The 22,976-nt window shown below is 38.4% G+C and overlaps 1 protein-coding gene across 2 annotated transcripts in view; it reads left to right on the forward strand.

Annotated features, from left to right (window-relative positions):
* The window catches only part of LOC131071419 (uncharacterized), a 202,522-nt gene that overhangs the window by 174,129 nt on the left and 5,417 nt on the right, over positions 1-22,976 (forward strand). For both annotated transcript variants that reach the window (XR_009112512.2, XM_058007237.2), the window contains exons 14-16: positions 3,887-3,980; positions 4,172-4,280; positions 4,378-4,523. Coding sequence is in view for 1 of the 2 variants with exons in the window: in XM_058007237.2 (XP_057863220.2) it covers positions 3,887-3,980; positions 4,172-4,280; positions 4,378-4,523 (349 nt within the window). In the remaining variant the exon portion in view is untranslated. The remainder of the gene's footprint in view (positions 1-3,886; positions 3,981-4,171; positions 4,281-4,377; positions 4,524-22,976) is intronic.

Genomic DNA, 22,976 nt, shown 5'->3' on the forward strand with positions numbered 1-22,976 from the left:
TGAGTGGATAGGGATAGAATATCATTCTCCCCTTTGAGATTTCGTAAAATTAAGGGGGACATCTTGAGGATGCTCCTTCTACAAGGAAAATACCCCTCGGGAACATCCTTCGATATGAAATGCCAAGGAAATGCTAGGTTTCTTGTGACGGCTTTGTAATTTTCTTGGAAAACAATTAAAACATCAACAAACTTTAAGTTTTTTTGGCATCACTATTAACGTCTCATTTTGCTCGCATGATTTTATTGGCGTAGCCTTCTAATACTACCACTTTCCACATCACTCATCATGGTTTGTCCTCCTATAATCACTCTTAGTTAGATTTGTTTGCTCTTGGAGATGCAACTTTTTTGTTTTCGTGCTTCATCCTCTTTTTCCTTCGTTTGAGTTCCAAATTTTGATGGTCTTAATTGAAATATGTTTGATTTTGTATGAAGTACAAGTCACATGGTGTATAAGTGAGTTCCAAGTTTTGATGGTCGTAATTGAAATGAGCATAACAAATATTTCATTTAAATGTTAAGGACCAAGAACATGTGGATCAGTGACACAAGATTTTTTACCCTAAATTGAGCTAGGTGAAGCGACAAATGGGGGATCTCATCCCCGACATGATCACGTTGGATTATTGCGAGTAGTCCAAGTCGCTCAACAAGGGCACAAACCCATGAGCGCTTTGGCCAAGTGAGGGTTTGGAGCATGAAGTCACTAACATGAACGCCAACAATGTCAACGTGAAGGTTCAAACCTACAAGCACAATAGATCAATGAGGACACAATGCCCATGATCACAATGGACCAATTGAGGTTTGAACCCTAGTGGCTATAACTACAATCCCACAATTTAATTGTCCCACTATGCCATGAACATTGATGTGATGAAAGAATATTGAAGAAGAGATAGTTCCATGAAATAGTTCCAATAAAATTGTGGCAAAAGAATTAGAAAAAGAGTTGACAATGAATGAAATCAATTTGGCTATTTTTTTTTTGTAAGATACAAATCACTAGGCTTTGTTAGGATTTTAGTTTAATTTTATAAATTAGTCAAGGATTGTAGAAGAATTAATTATGTTATATGAGGAAGACTTTTGGTTTGTGACTCTTGTTTTATATATCATAGAGTTGTGGCAAAACTTATTCCCCAAGGAAGACAACAAATATCAAATAAAGCATTTGAGACCTATCACTTTTTTATTGTCTCTAATAGGAACCTAGTAAATATTCTAGCTTTGAAGATCAATGTGCTTCTAGCCAACATTGCAATTAAAACTACAATCTTTGATGAAGGAAGGCATGTGTTACATTATTGATTGGAAATCAGAGAGGATTGCCTGAGCAAGAGAAAATTGGGGAAGAGGATTTGTGTCACATTGTAAAGATGTATGAGAAAGAATAGAATGTGTTTGTATAGAGTTCGTGTTTTGGAAAACTGGACTAGCACACATTTTCACTGATATGAACATAGTATATTTTAAAGATACCTCAATCTAGGTGGATGTAAACAGAGATCATTGAACATATAGACATCTAGAAGATGACCTGAAATTAAAAATAAGGTTTGTTTTGAATGGGTAGTAGTGCCCTTAGGCTTAACCAATGCTCCAACTACATTCATGTGGATGATGAATGACATTCTTATGCCATTAACTACTTCATTTGTTGTAGTTTACCTTGGCAACATCTTAATGTTTAGCAAAACATGGGATGAACATCCACACCATATAGAGGAAGTGCTTGAGATTTTGTGAAAACATAAGTTCAATGCAAACAAGGAGAAAAGTCCATTGCCAAGTAGGAGATATAATATCTGGGATACATTAGAGATGGACAAGGAGTGCATTTGGACTTGGCCAAGATTCAAGTCATTCAAAAATAACCACAGTGAAGAATCTCATAGAGCTCCACAAGTTATTGGGGTTACTGAATTTCTATGGGAAATTTGTACTTGGTTTTTCTCCTATGCCTTTGTTGTTGAACCAATTTATCAAAGGTGGTGACTAAGAAAAGTTCATCTGATCAGCCACACAATAGAAAGCATTTGAAGATTTGAAGTGAACACTTTGTTTCACATCAACACTTGCTTACTACCATACCTTCAACAACCATTTGAGATTGAGACAGATGCATCTAAAATTGAACTTGGAGTAGTCAATAGTAGCACTTAGTTGCTTATCTGAATTAGGTATTCACTGCACTGGTATCTTGGGCAAGTAGATTGTGATCCACATAGATCACAAGCTACTTCAGTGATGCACAAGCTTCAACAAGATCAGCATGAAAAATGGCCTTATTATCTTCATTGATTCCATATGAACATGAAGCATAAGGAAAAAAGTGCCAATCCAAGTCATCTACTAGTTAAAGCTCTCCTTTCTATTCTTGGTGCATATGTACATGAAGATAGCACATGGTCAAAATTGTTTTTCTCTAATAGGGACTTTGCAAATATCTATAAAAAATTGCTTTGTAGTAATTTAGTTGTAGATTTCTACTTGTAGGATGAACTACCATATGAACTTGGGCACTTGTGCATTTTGCATGAAGCAAAGATACAGAAAATTAATATGGGAGGCTCATTTTAGTAATGTTGTTGAACACTTTGGAGTTGAAAAGATTCTTGTAGTGTTGCAGAAGTACTTATTTTGGCCTCATCTTAGATCATGTTATCAGATATAGTAGGTCTTGTACTGCATGAGCAATTGTTGAACCAGTCAACAAAGATTTCTACACACCCATGTTGGGTTCAAAAAGACAGTGGGAATCTATTTCCATGAACCTCTTCTCAAGCTACCATCTACTACCAAACATGGTAATGATTGTGTTTTTATAGTAGTTCATAGATTCTCAAAAATGCAACAAGCATAGATATTTTGTGGTAGGCTAATGCAAAGTATAAATAGTACCATGACGAGCTTTGGGCATTGTATGTTTTTCAAGTTAGTGATTGAGTTTGGCTACACTTGCAAAAGGAAAGATTGATAGGACCTCACTGTAGGCTTCATCCACATGTTATGGCCCCAGTCCATCATCAAGCAATTTGGAGATGAGGGTTTTGAGCTTAATCTTCCTTCTTACCTTGAGTTGCATCTTGACATAACTACAAAGCTCTTGTGCCTATGCTTTCCACCTTTGTTGGATACTTTAGATGTTTCAGAGACTTTTCAGCAAGTGGAGATCAACCCAAATTGCAATATTTATTTTGATTATCCTGAATATGGAATTTTTATTGTGTTGGTGAGGGTTTTGTTGTTGGCGTTTACTCTCTAATACTCATTTGCTTCTTATATTTTTTTCCCAGTTGATTGTAAGACAATGTTTGTTAATGTCTCTGCTCAGTTGATATATTACATTTTTGTTCACTTCTACATTTTATTTTGGAAACATCGTCATTTCAATCTTCTCTGATTTTTACGAACTGTAAAACCAGTCTATTTGTAAGAAACCAGTGGGGGACATAAGACCAGCCCTACAAGATCCTCTTTAACTGGATATAGTTCCATGGTCTTATGCTTGTGTGGTAATATTCTTTTTATGACATCCCAGAGGAATGAAGAATGCCACTTACTCACATCTACCTAAACTCTATTATACTGTTTTCGCAGAGATACTTCAGCCTGTCTAAGTCAAGGTACAGAGAAATGAACTTAACAGACATATAAGGAAATTTCGTAGCTACACATTACTGAAGGAATTCAATATATATTGCTATATGAGTTAAATCAAAGTGCCTTTGAGATAGATTTTGTACAGAATAGTGTATTTTATATGAATAGACATTTATGTGATTCAGATTTTTTGATGTTTCATACTTATATTTAACAGCTGGCTAGAAGTATCTTTGATTTTAGATGATTTTTTGAATTTTGCATGCTTTGAATTTCAGAGGATCACCGTGCAGACATGAGCTTGTTTGCTACTATGATGCTCAGGTGTCATTTGCATCTCTTCAACCAGTAAAGCAATATGAAGAGCATGAGGTATAAAACTTTTGTAAAGCATGAGTGATACGATGAAGGCTTTTACTGATATGTCCAATGATCTTAAAATAATTCTCTGATTTGCATCAGGAAATAGTGTGCTGTTGTGTTATCTTTCATTTCATTTAGATCCTAATAAATCCTTGAATTTTACATTTGCGGTTGTCATTAGATTATCTCCTATCGTGCAGGATCTTGTTTCATGCATTTCACCATATCCACCCAACCAATTTGTCTTCATGTCAGGCTCACGTGACTGTACAATACGTGTATGGGATTGCCGTACTGATCGATGCATAGGTGTGATAGTTCTCTTTTGTGCTTGGTTTCATTATTTGATGCAGTAATTTTCAATCTTTGTATAATTTGATATGCAATGTGCATGTGCTTTTTCTAGGCATGCTTGGTGTGGGAGAGATGGGAAGATTCAAAGCACATAATAATCTTGTTACAAGTATTGATGCGGATGAAACAAGTATGGTGATCTCATGTGGGCTGGATGGATATGTTAACCAGTGGGACTTACGTATGATGGCAAACAAGGTAGTATTTGAAACCTTTTCTTTGGGGTGGAGGAGGGAATGGTGACCATTTGTTTCAAAATGAAAAATGGAAAAGGCAAAGGAATATACAACAGTTGAAGAAATATATAGCTGCCTTTTGTACAAATTCAAAGAGAATACTACAGGCAAATGTTGAGTTGCTCTCAGGTGCAACTCATAAATGCTGCCCAACCATATCACACATTGACCATTGCTTGTTAATGACTATTTGCTACATTGAATATAACCATGAATATTTAAATTCTGTGCAGGCAAAGCTGTTATCTTTGTGATTGAACTTAGATAACTTCCAGTATTTTCTTAATAGCCGTTCTTGTCAAAACAACTCAATTATGGTCCGTGAGTTTTTGGGTCAATAAGAAAACTTTATTGGTGTGAACATGAATCTGTTTGATGCTTGTTGTTAAACACTTAATCAGCCTGTTCAAAGTTCACAAACTCATAATCCACTGTCTGCCATTGTGAAATATTCTGCTTGTCATTCATTTATAGCACAGCTCTGCATTAAATTTATAATGTAATTTTTATTATGATTTGTTTCCTCATATAAGCAGTGTCAGTTCTATCAATTTAGAGTGTTCTCCAAATACTTCAAGTTTGTATTAACTTTTTAGGTGTGACGTCTCATAGTTATATGTTGTGCATTGCACACACTCACCGTCTCTGACAGGGACCTGTTGATGTGTTTTTTATGCACATGCGAACACAGAATAAAATACCAAGGTATCTTATCCTGTATCTTATCCTCTCTTGAACAAATTTTCTCCGAATGCTGAAGATTTTGCCTAAGGATCAATCGAGGCAACCCCAAGGTCTTATATGTAGGGTCTCTACGTGTGGATAAGCTCAATTTGGTCTGATGTGATTATGCTGAAATCACAAGGGGATTTATGTTTATCTACTGGAACTCAAGTCCTATCTACTCACCGGGATAATGAAGAAATAGCAAAAGATTGAGGCTTCAAGAAATCTATTCTAGGACCTAGAATGCAAGAAGATGGATGAACGACTAGGTGGAGTCCTACTGGGCTAGGTCTCACCATCATAGTGAACAATTCAACAGCAGCTCAGTGTGATCTTCTAGGGTAGTTTTGAAGATGTTCAAATCATCACTGTCAAACATTGATCACCATTCAAGTTAATGCATGAACGATAGACGTGTAACGACTCGAGATTAAGCTCATTCTATGCTAGTTGACCACGTAGGGCGCACTTACAGTTAGTAAGAGGCTAGTGGTTTGGACTAGGCGGATTCCACGCGAGTGCATTCAGTAACTTCTTTCATTCAATCTAATTGTTTACCATCTAAAACGAAGATTCAACAAGAAACCATGCATATTGTAAAGAAACGACATATTTCACCATATCTTCAATGAAAATGGAATCTTTTACAACCAAGGCAACAATTTCTTGCCTTTTCCTCCTATTCTATTCTAATTGCTATTCTATTTTACTGACTATTAGCTATTCTAACCTCTATTAGCTAACTATTAACCCTTTACAAATGAAGAGCCATAGCTTTATATAGAGAGCTCTTTACAATTCACTGGCTTTGATTGATTTACAATCCATGGCTAGGATTACAAGATGACCCTAATTAGGGTTTGTTACAACAAACTTCCCTTAGCCAATGAGAAAATTACATTCAATGCTTGTGAACCAATAGGAAATTGGGGTAGGTGCCTCGAAGTTTGTGCCATCATTGGTGAGTCAGGTACATTGAATTTGGACATTCTGATGTGGACCTATCTAATTGGAGGAACAGTGATTGGGATGCCACCTTGTCTCACACCTTGATTGATCCTCCTCTGTCCTTGATTCTCTTGATGGATAACGTACCTCCCCTTTTTGATTTTGCATTATGATGATAAGAAGTCATGGTCAAGTCACCTTCTCTAGTAGTTCATCTTGCCTTGAAATGTTTACAAGATCCCTCTTCACTGCCATCTTGTGGTTTCTCCATGTAGTAGAATGAGGTCCTTGAGGATAGCTTGGTCTATTACGTGCAACTCTTTGAACACTTGAAGTCCTCCAACTTGGAAGCACTTTGAGTCCTCCATGCATTTGAGGCATCTTTAATGATGATGAAACTTGAATAGGTCCTCCTTGTCTGTTCTTTCTTCTAGCCCGGTCTTGTTGATCTGCAAAACAAACCAAAAGATGATTAAGTATACATAATATATTTATCCTAACATGATATTTCTTACTTCAAACCATTAATAAGAAGGCATTAAGATCAATTCGCTTTGGACCCTCTCCAAGGACATGACCTATAATAAAATGCGTTTTGGATCCTCTCTAGGGACAAGACCTATAATGAGATTTTCGCTCAAGACCCTCTGGAAGGGTTAGGAGCGAAAATTAACAAAGTTGCTCAATTAGACCTCATTTTGAACCTTACCTTACCAAGATCAAATCATTTGCCTCCAAAATTGCCTAGGAATAGGTTTCGCTCAAGGGCCTAGGCAAAACATTAAACCTCCTAGGAATTTCGCTCTAGACCCTCTGGAAGGGTCAGGAGCAAAATTGGCATTTTTGGACAAATTCTTCACATTTTGTGACCACAACTCACTCAAATGCATGCCCAAGGATGCTTCTAAGTTCAATCCACCTCAATCAACGCTAGGCTTGACACAAAATTGGGAGCAAAAGAGGTTTCAAGAAAATTCGCTCTGGACCCTTTGGAAGGGTCAGGAGTGAAATTTGTAAGTTAGCCTCAATTCTATCATCTTATTGCCTCAAATCACTTTTCAAGGCAAGTACACATCAATCCTTTCCCAACCATGCCTTAGAAACAAAGATCTTGGTCTCAAACATGGAGCAAAATAGAGGTTTAAGGAATTTCGTTCTGGACCCTTTGGAAGGGTCAGGAGCGAAATTTGCATTTTGACACCATTCATCTTCTTTTCAAATCTCCCTCTATCATCATCAAGTGAATTCGCCCTCAATTTAGCCTAAAACAAGATCCCTTGGGTGCATTAGATGAAATAAGGAGTCCTCCTAAGGATTTCGCTCTGGACCCTTTGGAAGGGTCAAGAGTGAATTTTGCATTTCTAGGCTCAATTCACATCCAATTTGCCTTGGACTTGTCCATTCTCCCTTATCCTATTATATTCAAGCCAACTTGCTCTCAAAGTGGTGTCTACACAATGTTTTGACAAGAAATTAGGCTATCCTAAGGATTTTACTTTGGACCCTTTGGAAGGGTCAGGAGCTTAGAAATTTTTTTGCTCTGAATCCTTTGGAAGGGTCAGAAGCGAAATTTGGAAAAATAGGGGTTGTCCTTGATAAAGCTTTCTCCTAGCTTGCTTGTTTAGCTTCAAACCATCTTAGGCAAATACCTTGAGGGCAGTTTGCTTTAAAATTGTGAGGAAAATACATGTTTTTGTGAAATTCGCTCTAGACCCTTTGGAAGAGTCAGGAGCGAAATTTATGTTTTAGGCTCAAATTTTCCATTATTGACTTCATTTTCAACCTTTCCTCATCCAAAACAAGTGTTTTGCCTTCAAAAATGCTTGGGAATCGATTAGTTTAAAGGTTTGAGAAAGGTATAATGCTTTATGAAAAAATTCGCTCTAGACCCTTTGGAAGGGTCAATAGCTAATTTGCTCTTTTTGGCTCAATTCTCATCCTTTTTCACTTAGCTTTTCTTTAAACTTGATCTTTGATCCTTTTCTTTGCCATGCATGACCACCATTCAATGTTTCTAGTGAGGAATTAGGTCATTTGGAGAATTTCGCCTTGGACCCTTTGAGAGGGTCAGGAGCTTAGACAAATTTCGCTCTGGACCCTTTGGAAGGTTCAGGAGTGAAATTTGGAATTATGCTCAAATTTTTCACTTTCCATCACTTCTCTTTGTTTCACATATCAATACTCTCTCAATCATACCATAGGGATAAGGTTTATGAGGCAAATTAGGACCAAGAAGGGAGATATAAGGAAATTCGCTCTGGACCCTTTGGAAGGGTCAGGAGCAAATTTGAGGAATTAGTCTTAGATACCTTCCAAACACTCAAACCTCACCCTCAATCACATTGTTCTCACCTTAGGACACACCAACAAACCACCTCAAGGAAGTGCCTAGTCAAAATGTTGAATGAAAAGTGCATCTTAACAATTTCACTTAGGTACCTTTGGAAGGACATGACCTATCTAGGAATTTCGCTCTGGACCCTTTGGAAGGGTCAGGAGCGAAATTTGCTTCTTTGCACAAATTCTTCACTTTTCCTTATCGCACTTGTTTGCAACTCACTTCCAAAGGCATGAATAGATCATTCTTCATTCAATTGAAGCTTGGAAGCAAGGGTTATAGCCTAAGTTAGGACCAAGAGAGGCTCTTAGGAGAATTCGCTCTGGACCATTTGGAAGGGTCAGAAGCGAAATTGATGTTTTAAGCCCAATTTCTTCATCCCATCTCACTCCAACTTGTTCACAAGGCAAAAATAGGTCATTTCTCACTCAGTCAAGGCGTAGGAGTAAGCTTTGAGGTCTAGACTGGGAGCAAAAGAGGATTCTAAGGAAATTCGCTCCTGTCCCTTTGGAAGGGTCAGGAGCGAATTTGGCAAATGTGCTCAAATTCTTCATCACTTCCTTGACTAAATGGCCTAGGTCTTAAAGGTAGGGCCACCCTTGGATTTTCACTTAGACTCGTGGCAAGGTACAAAGATCCCTCTATTCCCAATCAAGACTTAACAAGCTCTCAAGCCTAACCAAGAGGAAACTTTAAATAGAGACCTTGACCTGGACCACCTACTAACCAATTTAAACCTAAGCAGACCACCCTATCCTAATGAGCCCTCTAGCGACCCTTCAATGCAAAGACTAATAGCCATGAACCTAAAAAACTAAACCAAGAAGACTAACCCTAGAAAGCAAAAAGTAGGGGTCCCCATTTGCAATGGGGCGATGTGTGAATACATCACAACATGACCCCCACCCTTTGATCGCCTCGTCAAGATCCTGTAATAATTTTGTTTTTGTGTGTGTGTGAGAGAGAGAGAGAGAGAGAGAGAGAGAGAGAGAGAGAGAGAGAGAGAGAGAGAGAGAGAGAGAGAGAGAGAGAGAGAGAGAGAGAGAGAGAGGTATGCCAATAGACCTCAACCTAGAAATTTGAACATCAACATAGGGAGAAGACCAACCTTCAAAGGCCAAGCTTGAGTTTAGACTTAAATGCTGAAGTCTCCCCTAAATTCTGGAAGGCGTCCCAAGGAATTAAGCCTAGGCAAAGATGTGAAAAGTTCGGTGAAAGTCGTGGTGGACCTAGATTATTTCTGTCAACTCCCTCCCTGGCACCAAGAAAGCACCCAAATTTTGCCTTAGAATGCTTGCAAGCCAATGTCTAAAAGTGTCATTCCAAAATTCAGTGAAGAGAAGGCAAAAATAATGAAAATGTTTTTATTGCTAGCATGGTTGAAAATGTCTAGCAAAATATTGAAGAAACACCAGAAAGGGGGCCAAGAGATTTTTTTTAGAACATGACTTCAAAATCAGCCTTTACAAAGTGACTTAAAACTCTTTTGTTTTTGAACCCTTTGCAAATGTTGATAATAACCCTGAATTTCCTTTCAAGTGCTTTAGAAGTCAAAATTTTAAAATCACAAGCCAAACTCAGCTTTGACAAGCAATTTAAGTCTTGTTTTTGACCCCTTCCTATGCCTAGGAAAATGTCGAAAATAATCTTGAAATTTGCTTCAACGTTTTCCTTCAAACTCCTAATTCGGTGTTCTTACAACAAAAGAGAAAACTTATATCCCCTAAGTGCTAGAAAAGACCGAATTAAACACCGAATAAGGCATCAAATTTGTTTGAAATATTTTAAGAAGCCGAAGTTTAAATCGTAAGCAAAGTCTATATTCAACAAAAGCGAAGTAAAACATGTGATTTCAACCCTTGCTTTCGTCGATAATTACACCAAAAACAGCCCTGATTTTGTCTTAACATTTTAAGAAGCTAAAGCTTCAACGCAAGACAAAGTTCGGCATTTGCTAAGGCGAAATAAGGTGTTTTGTTTCCAACAGCAATGAAAATACCGAAAAATAAGGTGTTCTTACAACAAAAGAGAAAACTTATATCCCCAAAGTGCTAGAAAAGACCGAATTAAACACCGAACAAGGCATCAAATTTGTTTGAAATATTTTAAGAAGCCGAAGTTTAAATCGTAAGCAAAGTCTGTATTCAATAAAAGCGAAGTAAAACATGTGATTTCAACCCTTGCTTTTGCCGATAATTACACCAAAAACAGCCCCGATTTTGTCTTAACATTTTAAGAAGCTAAAGCTTCAATGCAAGACAAAGTTCGGCATTTGCTAAGGCGAAATAAGGTGTTTTGTTTCCAACATCGATGAAAATACCGAAAAATAGGCCCGAACTCCTCCTTTAGTCATCAAAGTCGAAGTTTTAAAAAACAACTTCAAAATCGGCCTTTGTAAGCTGCATAACTTAAAGCGTGTTTTTCTTTGATCCTTTCAACCTCGAACAAAGCATCGAATTCTATTCAAAAGTCGAAATTCCAAACAAAAGGCTCTAAGCCAATTTGGCCTCTGCCATCGAATAGCAACAGGACGTGAGCACTGAAAACGTTTTTTTTCGGGAGTTCTTTCAAAAGGGCATGCTTCCAATATTCCGCCCTAGCTCGAGCCCATTGACAAAGCGTAGCCCATTAAAACAAGAAAATGTGGAGTCTAACACCATTTAAAAAAAAATCGTTGCTAGGAGGAAGAACAAAAGGCATATAAGAACGAGCTCAGAAAGAAAATAATGCTGAAAAACATAGAAAGGAGAAAAATGACTTAAATAAAAAACTATTTTAGCAGCGGTAACTCGTTACAAAAGTCATTCCAAAAACGTATCTCAGGATCAAAACGCTTTAGCAAAAGTCGTGTTTTTTGTAGGGAGAACAAAATCAACAAACAAAACACATCAATCCTTCCAAGTATGTTTTTCTAGCGTATGGTGAAGCAATTTAAAGTTTGTGTTTGAATTAATGATGAAATGTTGTAATCAAACCCTAGGTAGAGAAATCAGCACTTGTGGTCTACATATGTTAGAAATTTTATTCAAAACTTAGGCTAAACCCTAGGTTAAACACAAACAAATCAGCTGCCAAAACCAAAACTAGAAAAACACCTTGTCGGCACAAATTTGGGATTTGAACAAAAAAGTGAAATTAGGGCTTATTCCCAAAGAACCTGCCAACTTCGAACTTTTCCCTAGGATTTTTAAATTTGGGTTTTTATACCATAATGTGTATCAAACTCTATTTTAGAAATTTGCTTAAGTCACAATACCAAAAACTGATAATTGTTGCCTGTCAATTAAATGCTTAAATCTACCTCTATTTTTTTGCTCAATTTAAATTTGGATCGTTTTCATCATTATGTTGACACTTACATGCTAACGTAGTCTTTGGCAATGCTAACCCCCGTTTTTATTCATCAAAAAATCCATCGTAATTTGCATCCGGGTGCGTAGGGTAAATGCCTCCTAAGGTAGCCAGCTCTTCCAAGGCATCTGAAGCATCAAGTACATCCCAGACATCTAAAGTAGAGAATCCCCGCAAGCTAGATAAAATGAAGTAGGAATACCAAGGAGTGTTGCGAGAGTCAAAAGTTTTGAGTAAATGGGAGAATGTCGAGGATATAGACTTTGGGCACATCAATATCCAACAATTCAAGGATAGGAAGTATGGCCCGAATCTGACCTAGAGGGCACAAATGACGGTACAAAGTGGGATAGCACAAGTTGTTGGTTTCCCGCAAGCTATCCAAAACTATGAAGTGATTGTGGAGTGCGCGAGATGCTGGTAGCTGATTTTAGTCGTGCATATGGATGAGGCCCAAGTATTGTATGATCAAAACCCAAACAAGTGCAAAAGTAAAATGAATGATAATTGGTTCAAGGAATAGAGGCCTCACAACTCCAAGATCCAAAAAGATCTACAAGAATGAGTTCGACGAGGAATATGTGGATATGGTCACCCTCCTTAGCCAAGTCATGGGATTACCTCACTCGAACCTGTTCAAGGAATGGATGTTCTACTATGCAGAAGAGGTTTTTGGGGGCAAACTAATATTAGACTGGGCCTAGATAATCAGTGGTAACATCCATGAACAACTGGTGCTCTTATCAGAGAAGATGTTCACCATGTCCTCCTATGTGGTGTACATGCTAGCTTGGCACTCCAGGCTTATGGGGCCGATTTTCCTTGGCGAGATCGGAAACGGGGAGAGTTAAATGAAGGTGCATGAATGCTACCTCAAACGCACTATCACAACATAGGCCAAAGGGAAAAGAATAACGCAACATATGCAATGGTCCAATATGAGAGGGTGAATGATGCCTTCACCATGCGGATGGTCAGGATAATGCAAGAGGGATTATGACAAAGGTTGTCCAAACAGGCAATAGCTTTGGTGAAGCAATACGAGGCCTAGTTTATACAGTTTCCCAAATTCTCATACTTGAGAATTTTTGGATTTGAGGGTTCACCTTTTAGACTGCCTAAGTACCCCACTGACAAACTGGTACTCTTGGAGGTGGCCAGACAGGTAGGTGCAATAGGAAAGATACTTAGAGAAAAGGTCACAGGGGTGTCATTTCCAATGGCCCTTGGGGACAGAGATGTGTATTTGAAAATTGCTGCCAAAGTAGATCAGTCGGTAGAGGAGTTGGTAGCATATGATTTACAAGAGCACGCCAATAGGAAAATCTTTGATACTCTTGGACTGGGATGAAAGGCCTACGAGAGGCATTATAGGCATAAGGTAAACATAGAGGCTTATTGGGCCAATTGCAATGATGACTTCGAGGTCCGAAGAAGGGAGTGTTCTCAGTTAAGCTCATAACAAATCAGGATGCTCGAGTTCCCAACTAGATGGATGATGATGGGGATTTGCCTAGAACATCATGTCTATGATTCTATCAAGGATCGCCCACCAGCCTTAATCAATTGGTCGCAGGACCCTGTCACCAAAATATTAGTTGTCTTAAAATAATTGAAGGCAAAATAATAATTAATTAATTAATTAGTCATTTTTAGCACTAGCCAAAAGAAAACAGGACATTACAAGTCCTCCCACCCTGAGATTGCTTGCCCTCAAGTAATTTGCACTTGTAAAATGATCACCAAGCATTGAACCGGTCACCAGGATGCCAAATCAATCTCGGAGGTTTGTAAAGGCTCCTATTGGAAACCTTCTACTGCAACTTGTTTGTATTGCTCACCACCTTATTTCTCGTAAAAATGAATTGAATAATCCTCTGTATGAGGTTAGCCAATTCACCATCATGGATCTTAGCTTTATCAAATTTCCACTACGCCACTTTGATTTCACTAAGGAGTGTAGATATCAGATGATGAAGGCAATCATCATCAACGGAGTATTCCTCACCTGACATGAGCAACACCTCCATCCTCTGCGCAATTCCTGTCCTCGGGAAACTATTTGTCAAAGCTCGCGATACTACCATTCTCCCATCTATCGTGAACTCTAACTTCCTTGTCTGAAAATTCTGACTATACTGGCTAAGTGACTGCTACCACTGTACTCCCAAGACATCTGTATCACCTAGTCCTCGTCGGTCACCATGCATTCATCCATCTGTAAACTCAATTGTGAGACTTTTGTATTACAGTTCATTTTGGATCCATCAACCACCATAACCCTGAATTCTAAAATTTTCTCTACCTGCAATATGCTCCTCAATATGAAGTTGTCATTGATAAAATTATGTGTTGCACCGCTGTCAATCAAACAAGTAATAGATTGTCCCCTCAAAATCCCTCTCACATGAAAAGGATAATAACTAGGAACTCCTCGTAGAAAGGTGTGTCGTGTCACCTTACTATTAGCTTTATGTTCCTCCTGCACTTGGTCTCCTTCCAAATTGGCATTTGCTACTTCCTCATCCAAATCAGAAGTGACCTCTATGTGATGTACTTTGCCTTTCCCAAGATACTTGTGGTTGGGTTTCCATGGTTCCTTACAAGAGTAACACAATTTCCTTCTTCACCGCTCATTCCTTGTCTCAAAGTCTAATTGGGGTGTTGTAGTATTAAGTTGGCGAGGAACTCTCATATCTGATTTGACTTCTGGTTTATTGTTCTTGAAATTCTTTTGGGACTACAGACTAGGATGTGAAGTCTCAAGGTCCAATGCCATCTGAATAGCATCCGGTAGAGTATTAGGCTTGAAAGCCTTTACCAATCCTCTCACGTTATGATTCAACCCTTTTGTGAACAACATTACCACTCCTATCCGATGTATCGGGAACCATAACTGCCACCTTCTGAAATTCATTGATGTAACTATCCACATCAGTATGCTGTCTGATCAAAGCCAACTCACGGGAATACTCTATATCTTTGCCTGTCAAATTGAGCAATCAATTTGCTGCCGAACTCCTCATGAGACATAATTAGTGCATGGTTTTGTGTCACCAACCCATGATACCACCAATCATATGCTGCACCCTTTAGATGTAATGTTGCAAACTTAATTGCTTCAGCTTCCAGCATTGGTTTCAAATTTATGAAAGTGTCCAATTTGTGTATCCGGGCTCGAGCTGTACCTTTACCACTTCCATTAAAATTAGGAAGAGTGAGTTTCCCCAAAGCATGCTGATATTTCCTTTTCGGGCCACGTGATCTTAGTTCTTGTTGTGACCTTTTTACCCTACGCTGGTTCATGTATTGGTTCAGTATAATTTCGTTTTTGATTGTATGTGATAGTGAGTTATATTCATCATAGACTTCCCCTTCCTTTTTGGGTACAAATGTGGGCTGAAAAGGGCCTACTAGAAACACTTGCACTAGTGCTCCTAGGAGCATCACTGCCAACATTACTGCCCTCTCAACCCTTTCTCAACATTGCACTTTGGCTTTTCCTTGACCGCTTGAATTTTGATGTGATTGAGTGAAGTTTCTACCCAATTTCTTGGGTGCTGTCTACGATGGGATCAGGGAACAAGATTAACTCTTCATATTTTGAAATGGATTGTTGGTGAGTTGACGCAGAGATTCTCCAAATAGTTGAGTTTGGAACTTTTGTACAATTTCTCTGCTTTGCATAGTTGTACAATTTCTCTTCATTGCATACTCTCATTCAATTGTAGTTCATTGAAATGCTCTAGCTTTTCTCGAAAAACTTCTGTAAGTTTGATTCTTGAATATGCTTGTGTGTGAAACCAATGGTTGCTCACTGTGTCACAGAATTTGCCAAATTTCAAGGAAGAAATTCAAAATTCGGCGAACTTCAAAATAATATTAAAAATTTGTTTAAGTTTGCCCAAATTCTTGCAGAAAAGGCATTGAAGTTTGTTTATTAAAAAATATTTATAAAATGCAGTGAATATTCGAAACCTAGGGCAACGATTCTAGACTAGCGATCAAATGGCCATAGCTCCTACATGAACCACCGGGGAGATCATGGCAGGGAGGTCTGGCAATAGCTCCTATGTGAAGCCGATGTGTTGCAAAACACTGGAATGGAGGACAGAATGAGATGGACGGTGCATACAACCATCAAACCCTGCGAGCAGGTCTTCCCATCGGTCGAGCAACTCTTCTCGTCTGCTAACGAAAACCCACGCAGTTAAGAGGGGGCTATTAATATATTCTAACTATTGAATATATTTTATTTATTTGTCCTCAAGGAATCAACGCGAATGGGTGGCTATTATTAAGATGGCCCTACTTTTTATTTTTTATAAAATTTAACATATTAAAACGTATAAATATTGTTTACTTTTGTTTTGTTTTTTCTTCTTTAATATTTTAATGTTATAGATTAAAACTTAATAATATTTTAAAATATATTTTTTAGATTTTTTATTATTAATATATAAAAATAAAAGTTAATATATTAAAGTTTATTTATTTTAGTAATTTTGTAAAATTATTTATTTATATTAGTCGAATTTAATGTCGAATTTTTTTCTGAATTTTTTACTTTGCCGAATCTCATCCAAATTTCATTGTTGCCAAATTCAAATTCGAATTCGAACCTTGTGACTTAGGTTGTGCTCATGAATACCACTTCTCATTCTTTGCATACTTTTTGTATATATGAATTTTGCAGAACACTTCAAAAAAAAATTAAAAATCTGAATTCCTCATCTATTGACCAATTTTGATATAGGGTTACCAATCTCACTGCCTTTTGTATGAGGCTAGATCTCAAAAAAGCATCTGAGGAAGACTATTCTTACACATTTCTCCCAACTCTTTAGGTTTGCTTGTCCTTGATGTCCACATGCATCTATCCTTGCTTGTTTAAATCTGCTGGTATCAACACACAATCAACCTAGCTTTAACTCTTTCAAAGCTTCATGCTGCTCCTTTATCAATATGAAGGATACCACATTCCTCATCACCATGTCATCTTGTTAGGATCTCTTTTTCAATCATGCATGACATGCAATATGCCCCAATAGATTCTTGAGAGGAACTATTAATGAACATGTCTTCGAATTGATTTCTAGATTGTCATTTTGACAAAGCTTAATGCATTCCTCCAGTACTCCCAATTGCATTGTTATTTTTCTGCAAATCATTCGATCATATGAAAAGAAATGGAAGTTCCCAACTTCATTTTTATCAAATGTTATTTGATAGCCTGCTAGAATATAACCAAAGCTTTACACATGCTAAGCTGTAATATCCTAAAATAGGCTTAAATGTTTTAGCTAACACATCAACTTATCTTCTTGAATCATAACTTTTTAATTATGTCCACTAAATCCATCAAAAAGAGCAAAGTGATTACAACTACTTTAGTTATATAGCTAACCAACTTAACTATAACTTGCCTTGTGGCCAACTACTTGTTCAAGGATGATAGAGGCTGTCGATAATGGTTCTAGATCATTCTTGCATTTGAAATCCTTGATAGGCCAAATTTGGGGCAAAGAATAAGAAGAATTTACAATTAGATTCAGCTTGGTCTCTGTGTCAATCCAAGACGTAAACTTGCAAAAGGTGTCGGGGATATATGCCACGAAGGGGTGAAAGTCATGAGATGAGTGATTATGAACATAGTTGGACTAAACTCGCGAGTTTTTCTTCAAGGCGAGTTTTTATGACTTTTACTCGGCATAAAAACTTGCCGAGTTTTTGGCGAGTTTTTCACAAAAACTCGGCGAGTTTCTATAAAAAACTCAGCAACACTAAAAAAAGAGGCCCAAACATGTCAAAAAATTATCTAATTTTTGTTTTTTCAAGTTAGTTTCATTCTCTTCATGAGAATATATACATGAAATATAACATTTAAGTATAAGTGACATTTCATATACTTTAAGTTATATTTCATGTATATATTGGCAAGATGTTTGAGAGTGGTTTCAGATCTTTAGGAGTTATAATGCAAATTCTAGGTTTTAGAAGATCTTTTAATTTTTCAGACTTAGTCAAATTTCAGTAATCAGTATGCTTCTATCAACTATTAGAATATTTAATTCTATGTTAGTCACCTATTTTTAGTTCCTTGGTTAATGGTCATTTACTTTTTTTATGTAATTAGCTTTTAAGCTTAATTTAGCTTTCACGCTTAATTTAGTGTTTAGCTCTTTAGTCTTTTACTTTAACATTATGTTCTAATTATAGAACATCGTCTTGTAACCTCTATATATACGTGTATATCGTTCAATGTAATTATCCGATTATTGAATCATTCATTCAATTTATTTTTCATGGTATCAAAGCATGGAAATTAAAAATTTCAAAAGTTTTTGTTATTAAAAATTTTCGAACTTTTTATTGAAGAGATTTTTTTAAAACTGTTTTTTTTTTTTTAAAAAGCAGGTTCTTTTTCTCTTCCTAGGCAGATTTTTTTTTGCAGGTTGAAAATTTTCCTAGGGTTTCTGCAATTTTCGACTAGGGTTTTGACCCTTCAGTTCAAGTCGAAATTTTATTTTGGTTGCAGATTCTTGGTGGGTTTTTCGAGACCTCAACTAGGTTGTCATATTTTTGGGGTGCATCGTTTTCCGTGCCTCAATTTTTGAGCCGTCGGATCTGCATTCTGTTTTCAGATTCTTGGTGGGTTTTTCGAGAGATTTTTTGGCTGGTCTCAGATTTTTTTGGGTGCCTCGTTTTCCATGCCTCAAATTTTGTGCCAGCAAATTTGCCTTGGAATTTAAAAACAGTTCACAATTTCTGCTAATTCTGTGGACGTCGGGAATTTTGCTATCTTCTAGGCACCATTTATGCTGTTTTAAGTTTGTAGAAAATTTTAATTTCTGGGTTTCTTCCAAACCTCGAAATTCGTGCCTTGGAATTCATGCCAGAATTCTCCTATAGGGTTTTAGTTTTTTCAGCAGCTGCTTCTATTTTGACTTTTTTTAAAAATCAGATTCTTCTGTTTCTTGCTTTCACTCAGTTGACCTTGATCAACCTCGATTTCCGTGATGGCATCATTAACCAACATCATGTTGGAACACAGTCAGAAGTTCAACGGCTGCAATTACAACACCTGGAAACAACGTATGCTTACCATCTTTGAGTATCGTTGCCTTGATCAGCGTGTTTTGGGCAAGGAATCTAGTCCTACAACAACAAGTGATGATCGAGACAAACATGATGTGAAGAATCGAGAGGCTGTCATGCTTATCAAACTCTCTGTCACAGATGATCAACTCCCACAGGTGCCTTCAGGTAAAACAACAAAAGAGATTTGGGATCTTTTGAAGGATCTTCATGAAACGTCCGACAAGAGCCGAGCTTTCTTTCTGAAGAATATGTTGTTTTCTATCATGATGGATGAGAAGTCATCTATCCAGGCACATCTTACGAAGATCAAGGACATCCGTGATCAGTTGGAAGCTATAGGACGAACCATGGTGGAAGAGGATATGGTAGTGGTCACGTTGAAAAGCCTTCCCAGATCCTACGAGCATTTCATTGATACGCTCAATATCTCCTCTACTAGTGTTGATTTGAAGTTTCTTGATCTCTGCAACAAGCTGCTACAGCAAGATCGATGGAAGCAACAGTTTGGAAGCAGTGCTAGTTCATCCACTGAACAGGCTTTCACAACCTTAGCTTCGCACAAGTACAAAGGTAAAGCTCCGTCCTTCCAGCAGAAAGGACAAGGTCAAGGTCAGTCTCAACAGTCTTCCAAAAAGAAGAGCTTACAGTGTTCCTACTGTCATATATATGGCCATTTGGTGAAAGATTGTCGGAAATTGATAGCATCCCAGCAATCCAAACGGGAAGGATCCAAGCAAAAAGCCAATTCTGCCACGCATCTTGATCAGAAGGAATCTGCTTTCTATGCGTTCATGGCCAAAACCTCCTTTGATGATGTTCAATCATCAACCTGGTACATTGACTTTGGAGCCTCTCAGCATTTCACACATCGTCAGGATTGGTTTACAGAGTACATGCCTTTCATTGATTCAGTGATCTTTGGTGGAGGCGAAGAGTATATTGTTGTCGGTAAGGGCAACGTTCAGATTTCATCTGGTGGGAGGAATTTAATATTCCTCAATGTATACTTTGTACCTGGTATGAAGCTCAATATGAAGCTCAATCTACTGTTAGTCAATCAGATTATGCAACATTCACCACAGCTGGATGTCATCTTCAGGTTGCACAAGTGCAACATTGTTGACAGGGAGACTCGCACTACAGTTGCAGTTGGTATTGAGGATCATGGTCTTTATAGACTTGTCGATTCTACTGGTTCTTAGGAGCTCGCCATGGCAGCTAGGATTACTTCCATCAACACTCTTTGGCATCAGCGATATGGGCATCTCAATGTCCACTATCTCTCTCAGTTGGTTCGAGAGGATCTAGTTATAGGATTACCTGAGATTCAAACTCAGAATCATGGGGTTTGCGGAGCATGTCAAGATGGAAAGCAGCATAGGACTTTGTTTTCAGATGGAGACGCTTGGAGAGCATCCAAGGTCTTGCAGCTCGTTCATGCGGACATCTGTGGTCCCATGAACACTCCATCAGTCACTGGATGCAGGTATTTTCTATTAATTGTTGATGATTTCAGCAGACACATGTGGGTTTATTTTCTTAAGTAGAAATCAGAGGTGTTCGCCATGTTTCAGATGTTTAAGGCCTTAGTGGAAAAAGATTCTAGCTGTCAGATAGTCACTCTTCAGTCCTACAATGGAGAGGAATTTTGTTCTACAGAGCTCACCAACTTTTGTGCATCACATGGCATTAAGCATCAGCTTACCACACCTTACACCCCACAACACAACGGTGTTGTTGAGTGCAAGAACCGTACAGTCACTGAGATGGCTCGGTCTATGTTGGAGCATAGAAATGTTCCAAAACACTTTTGGGAGGAAGCGGTCTTCACTGCAGTCTACCTTTTGAACCGGTCTCCCACAAAGGCTGTTAAGAAGATGATTCCAGAGGAAGCTTGGTCTGGCAGGAAGCCCAAAATCAGTCATTTGAAAGTTTTTGGCTCCACAACTTATGTTTGGATTCAAGATGCCAAGCGTACCAAACTGGATCCAAAGAATCAAAAATTGATGTTCATCGGCTACAATGACAACCACAAGGCATATCAGCTGATTGATATAGACACTAATCACCTCATATTTAGTCGAGTTGTAGTATTTGATGAAGAAAGAGGGCCTTTTCAGCCTTCCTCTCCCAATTTGAGCATCGAGGATCACCCTCCAAAGGCTACAAGTATGGGTGTTCGTCTTCCCTTAGCTCCACCTGATGGGAGGGATTCAGTTGACTCTAAAGTTGTGGGGTCTCCCAGGCATGACATTGCACCCCCTGACTTTCCTCAGGATCTTCTAGATCCACATCCAGAGGAGCTTGCTCCATATATTCCAGGTAATCTTCATCCTGCAGCAGATGTTGGTACTTCTACTCTCTGGCCTAAGTGGTGGGGCAGGACCATTGGTGATCTTCATGATGATGAGATCATTGAGGGTAGATTAGTTAGAGGTAAGAGCAAGCAACACACAGTTAATTTTGCTCTTATGGCCAACATTCACAGTATTTATGAGCCTCAAACATATACAGAGGCTAAAGGTGTACCTGAATGGGAAAAGGCTATTGCAGTTGAGCAAGATAGTCTTCTGAAAAACAACTCTTGGGTATTGTCTGATCTTCCTTTAGGGAAGAAGCCCATTGGCTGCCAATGGGTGTTTAAAGTCAAGTATAAGGCTGATGGAAGCCTTAATAAGTACAAGGCTCGGTTGGTGGCAAAAGGGTTTTCACAAAAAGGAGGGCATCGACTATGAGGAGACATTTGCTCCCACAACCAAGATGAGTACCATTAGGCTTGTCCTCGCTCTCTCAACTCAATTTGGATGGAAAGTCCATGAAATGGACGTCAAGAGTGCCTTTCTCAATGGCGATTTGCAGGAAGAAGTCTACATGACACAGCCTCCAGGTTTCAAGGTTGCCGGTAAGGAACACCAGGTATGTAGACTAGTCAAAGCACTCTATGGCCTCAAACAGGCTCCTCGTGCATGGTACATCAAAAGTGATAAGTACTTGATTGACGAAGGCTTTTAGGGGAGTCCTTCAAATCCCAATTTGTATGTCAAACATACTAGTGATGATATTCTATTTCTAGTAGTCTATGTTGATGATCTCATCATTACTGGCAATGCAGCACATCTGATCATGCAGATCAAACATAATTTGTGTCAGCATTTTGATATGACGGATTTGGGACTTCTCCATTATTGTCTCGGTGTAGAAGTTTGGCAGATTGATAGCCACATATTCATTTCTCAATCAAAGTATGCCAAGAGCCTACTAGACAAGTTTCGAATGCAAGATTGTAAACTTGCATCTACACCTATGGAGATAGGGCTCAAATTATCAGCCAAATCAGATTCACCTGTAGTGGATGAGTCTTCATTCAGGCAACTAGTGGGCAGCCTCATCTATCTCACCGCCACTAGACCTGACATCAGTTATGCTGCGAGCTATATTTCTTGCTTCATGTCAGCCCCAAAAGTTGAACATTGGGTTGCAGTGAAGCGTGTGCTTAGATATGTGAAGGGCACTCCTGATTTTGGCATTCTATACAGCAGAAGCAAAGATCCTAGGCTAGTTGGTTTCAAAGACTCAGATTGGGCAGGTTGTGTTGATGACAAAAAGTCAACTTCTGGGTATGTTTTTAGCTTCGGTATAGGTGCAGTCACATGGACCAGCAAGAAGCAACAGGCAATAGCTCTTTCCTCGACCAAAGCAGAGTATCGGGGAACTGTTAAGGCAGCATGTGAGGCAATTTGGCTACGTAGGATGCTTGCAGACATGCAAATGTCTCAACCAGGACCTACTCCCTTGTTTTGTGATAATCAAGGGGTTCTAGAATTAGCCAAAAATCCAATCTTCCATGAGCGGACAAAGCATGTGGAGCTTCATTGTCATTTCATCCGCTAGCATGTTGAAGATGGATCAGTGATACTGCAGTACATTCCTACAGAAGATCAAACTACAAAT

Source organism: Cryptomeria japonica, chromosome 6 (assembly GCF_030272615.1).
Source record: "Cryptomeria japonica chromosome 6, Sugi_1.0, whole genome shotgun sequence".
Taxonomy (NCBI): Eukaryota; Viridiplantae; Streptophyta; class Pinopsida; order Cupressales; family Cupressaceae; genus Cryptomeria; species Cryptomeria japonica.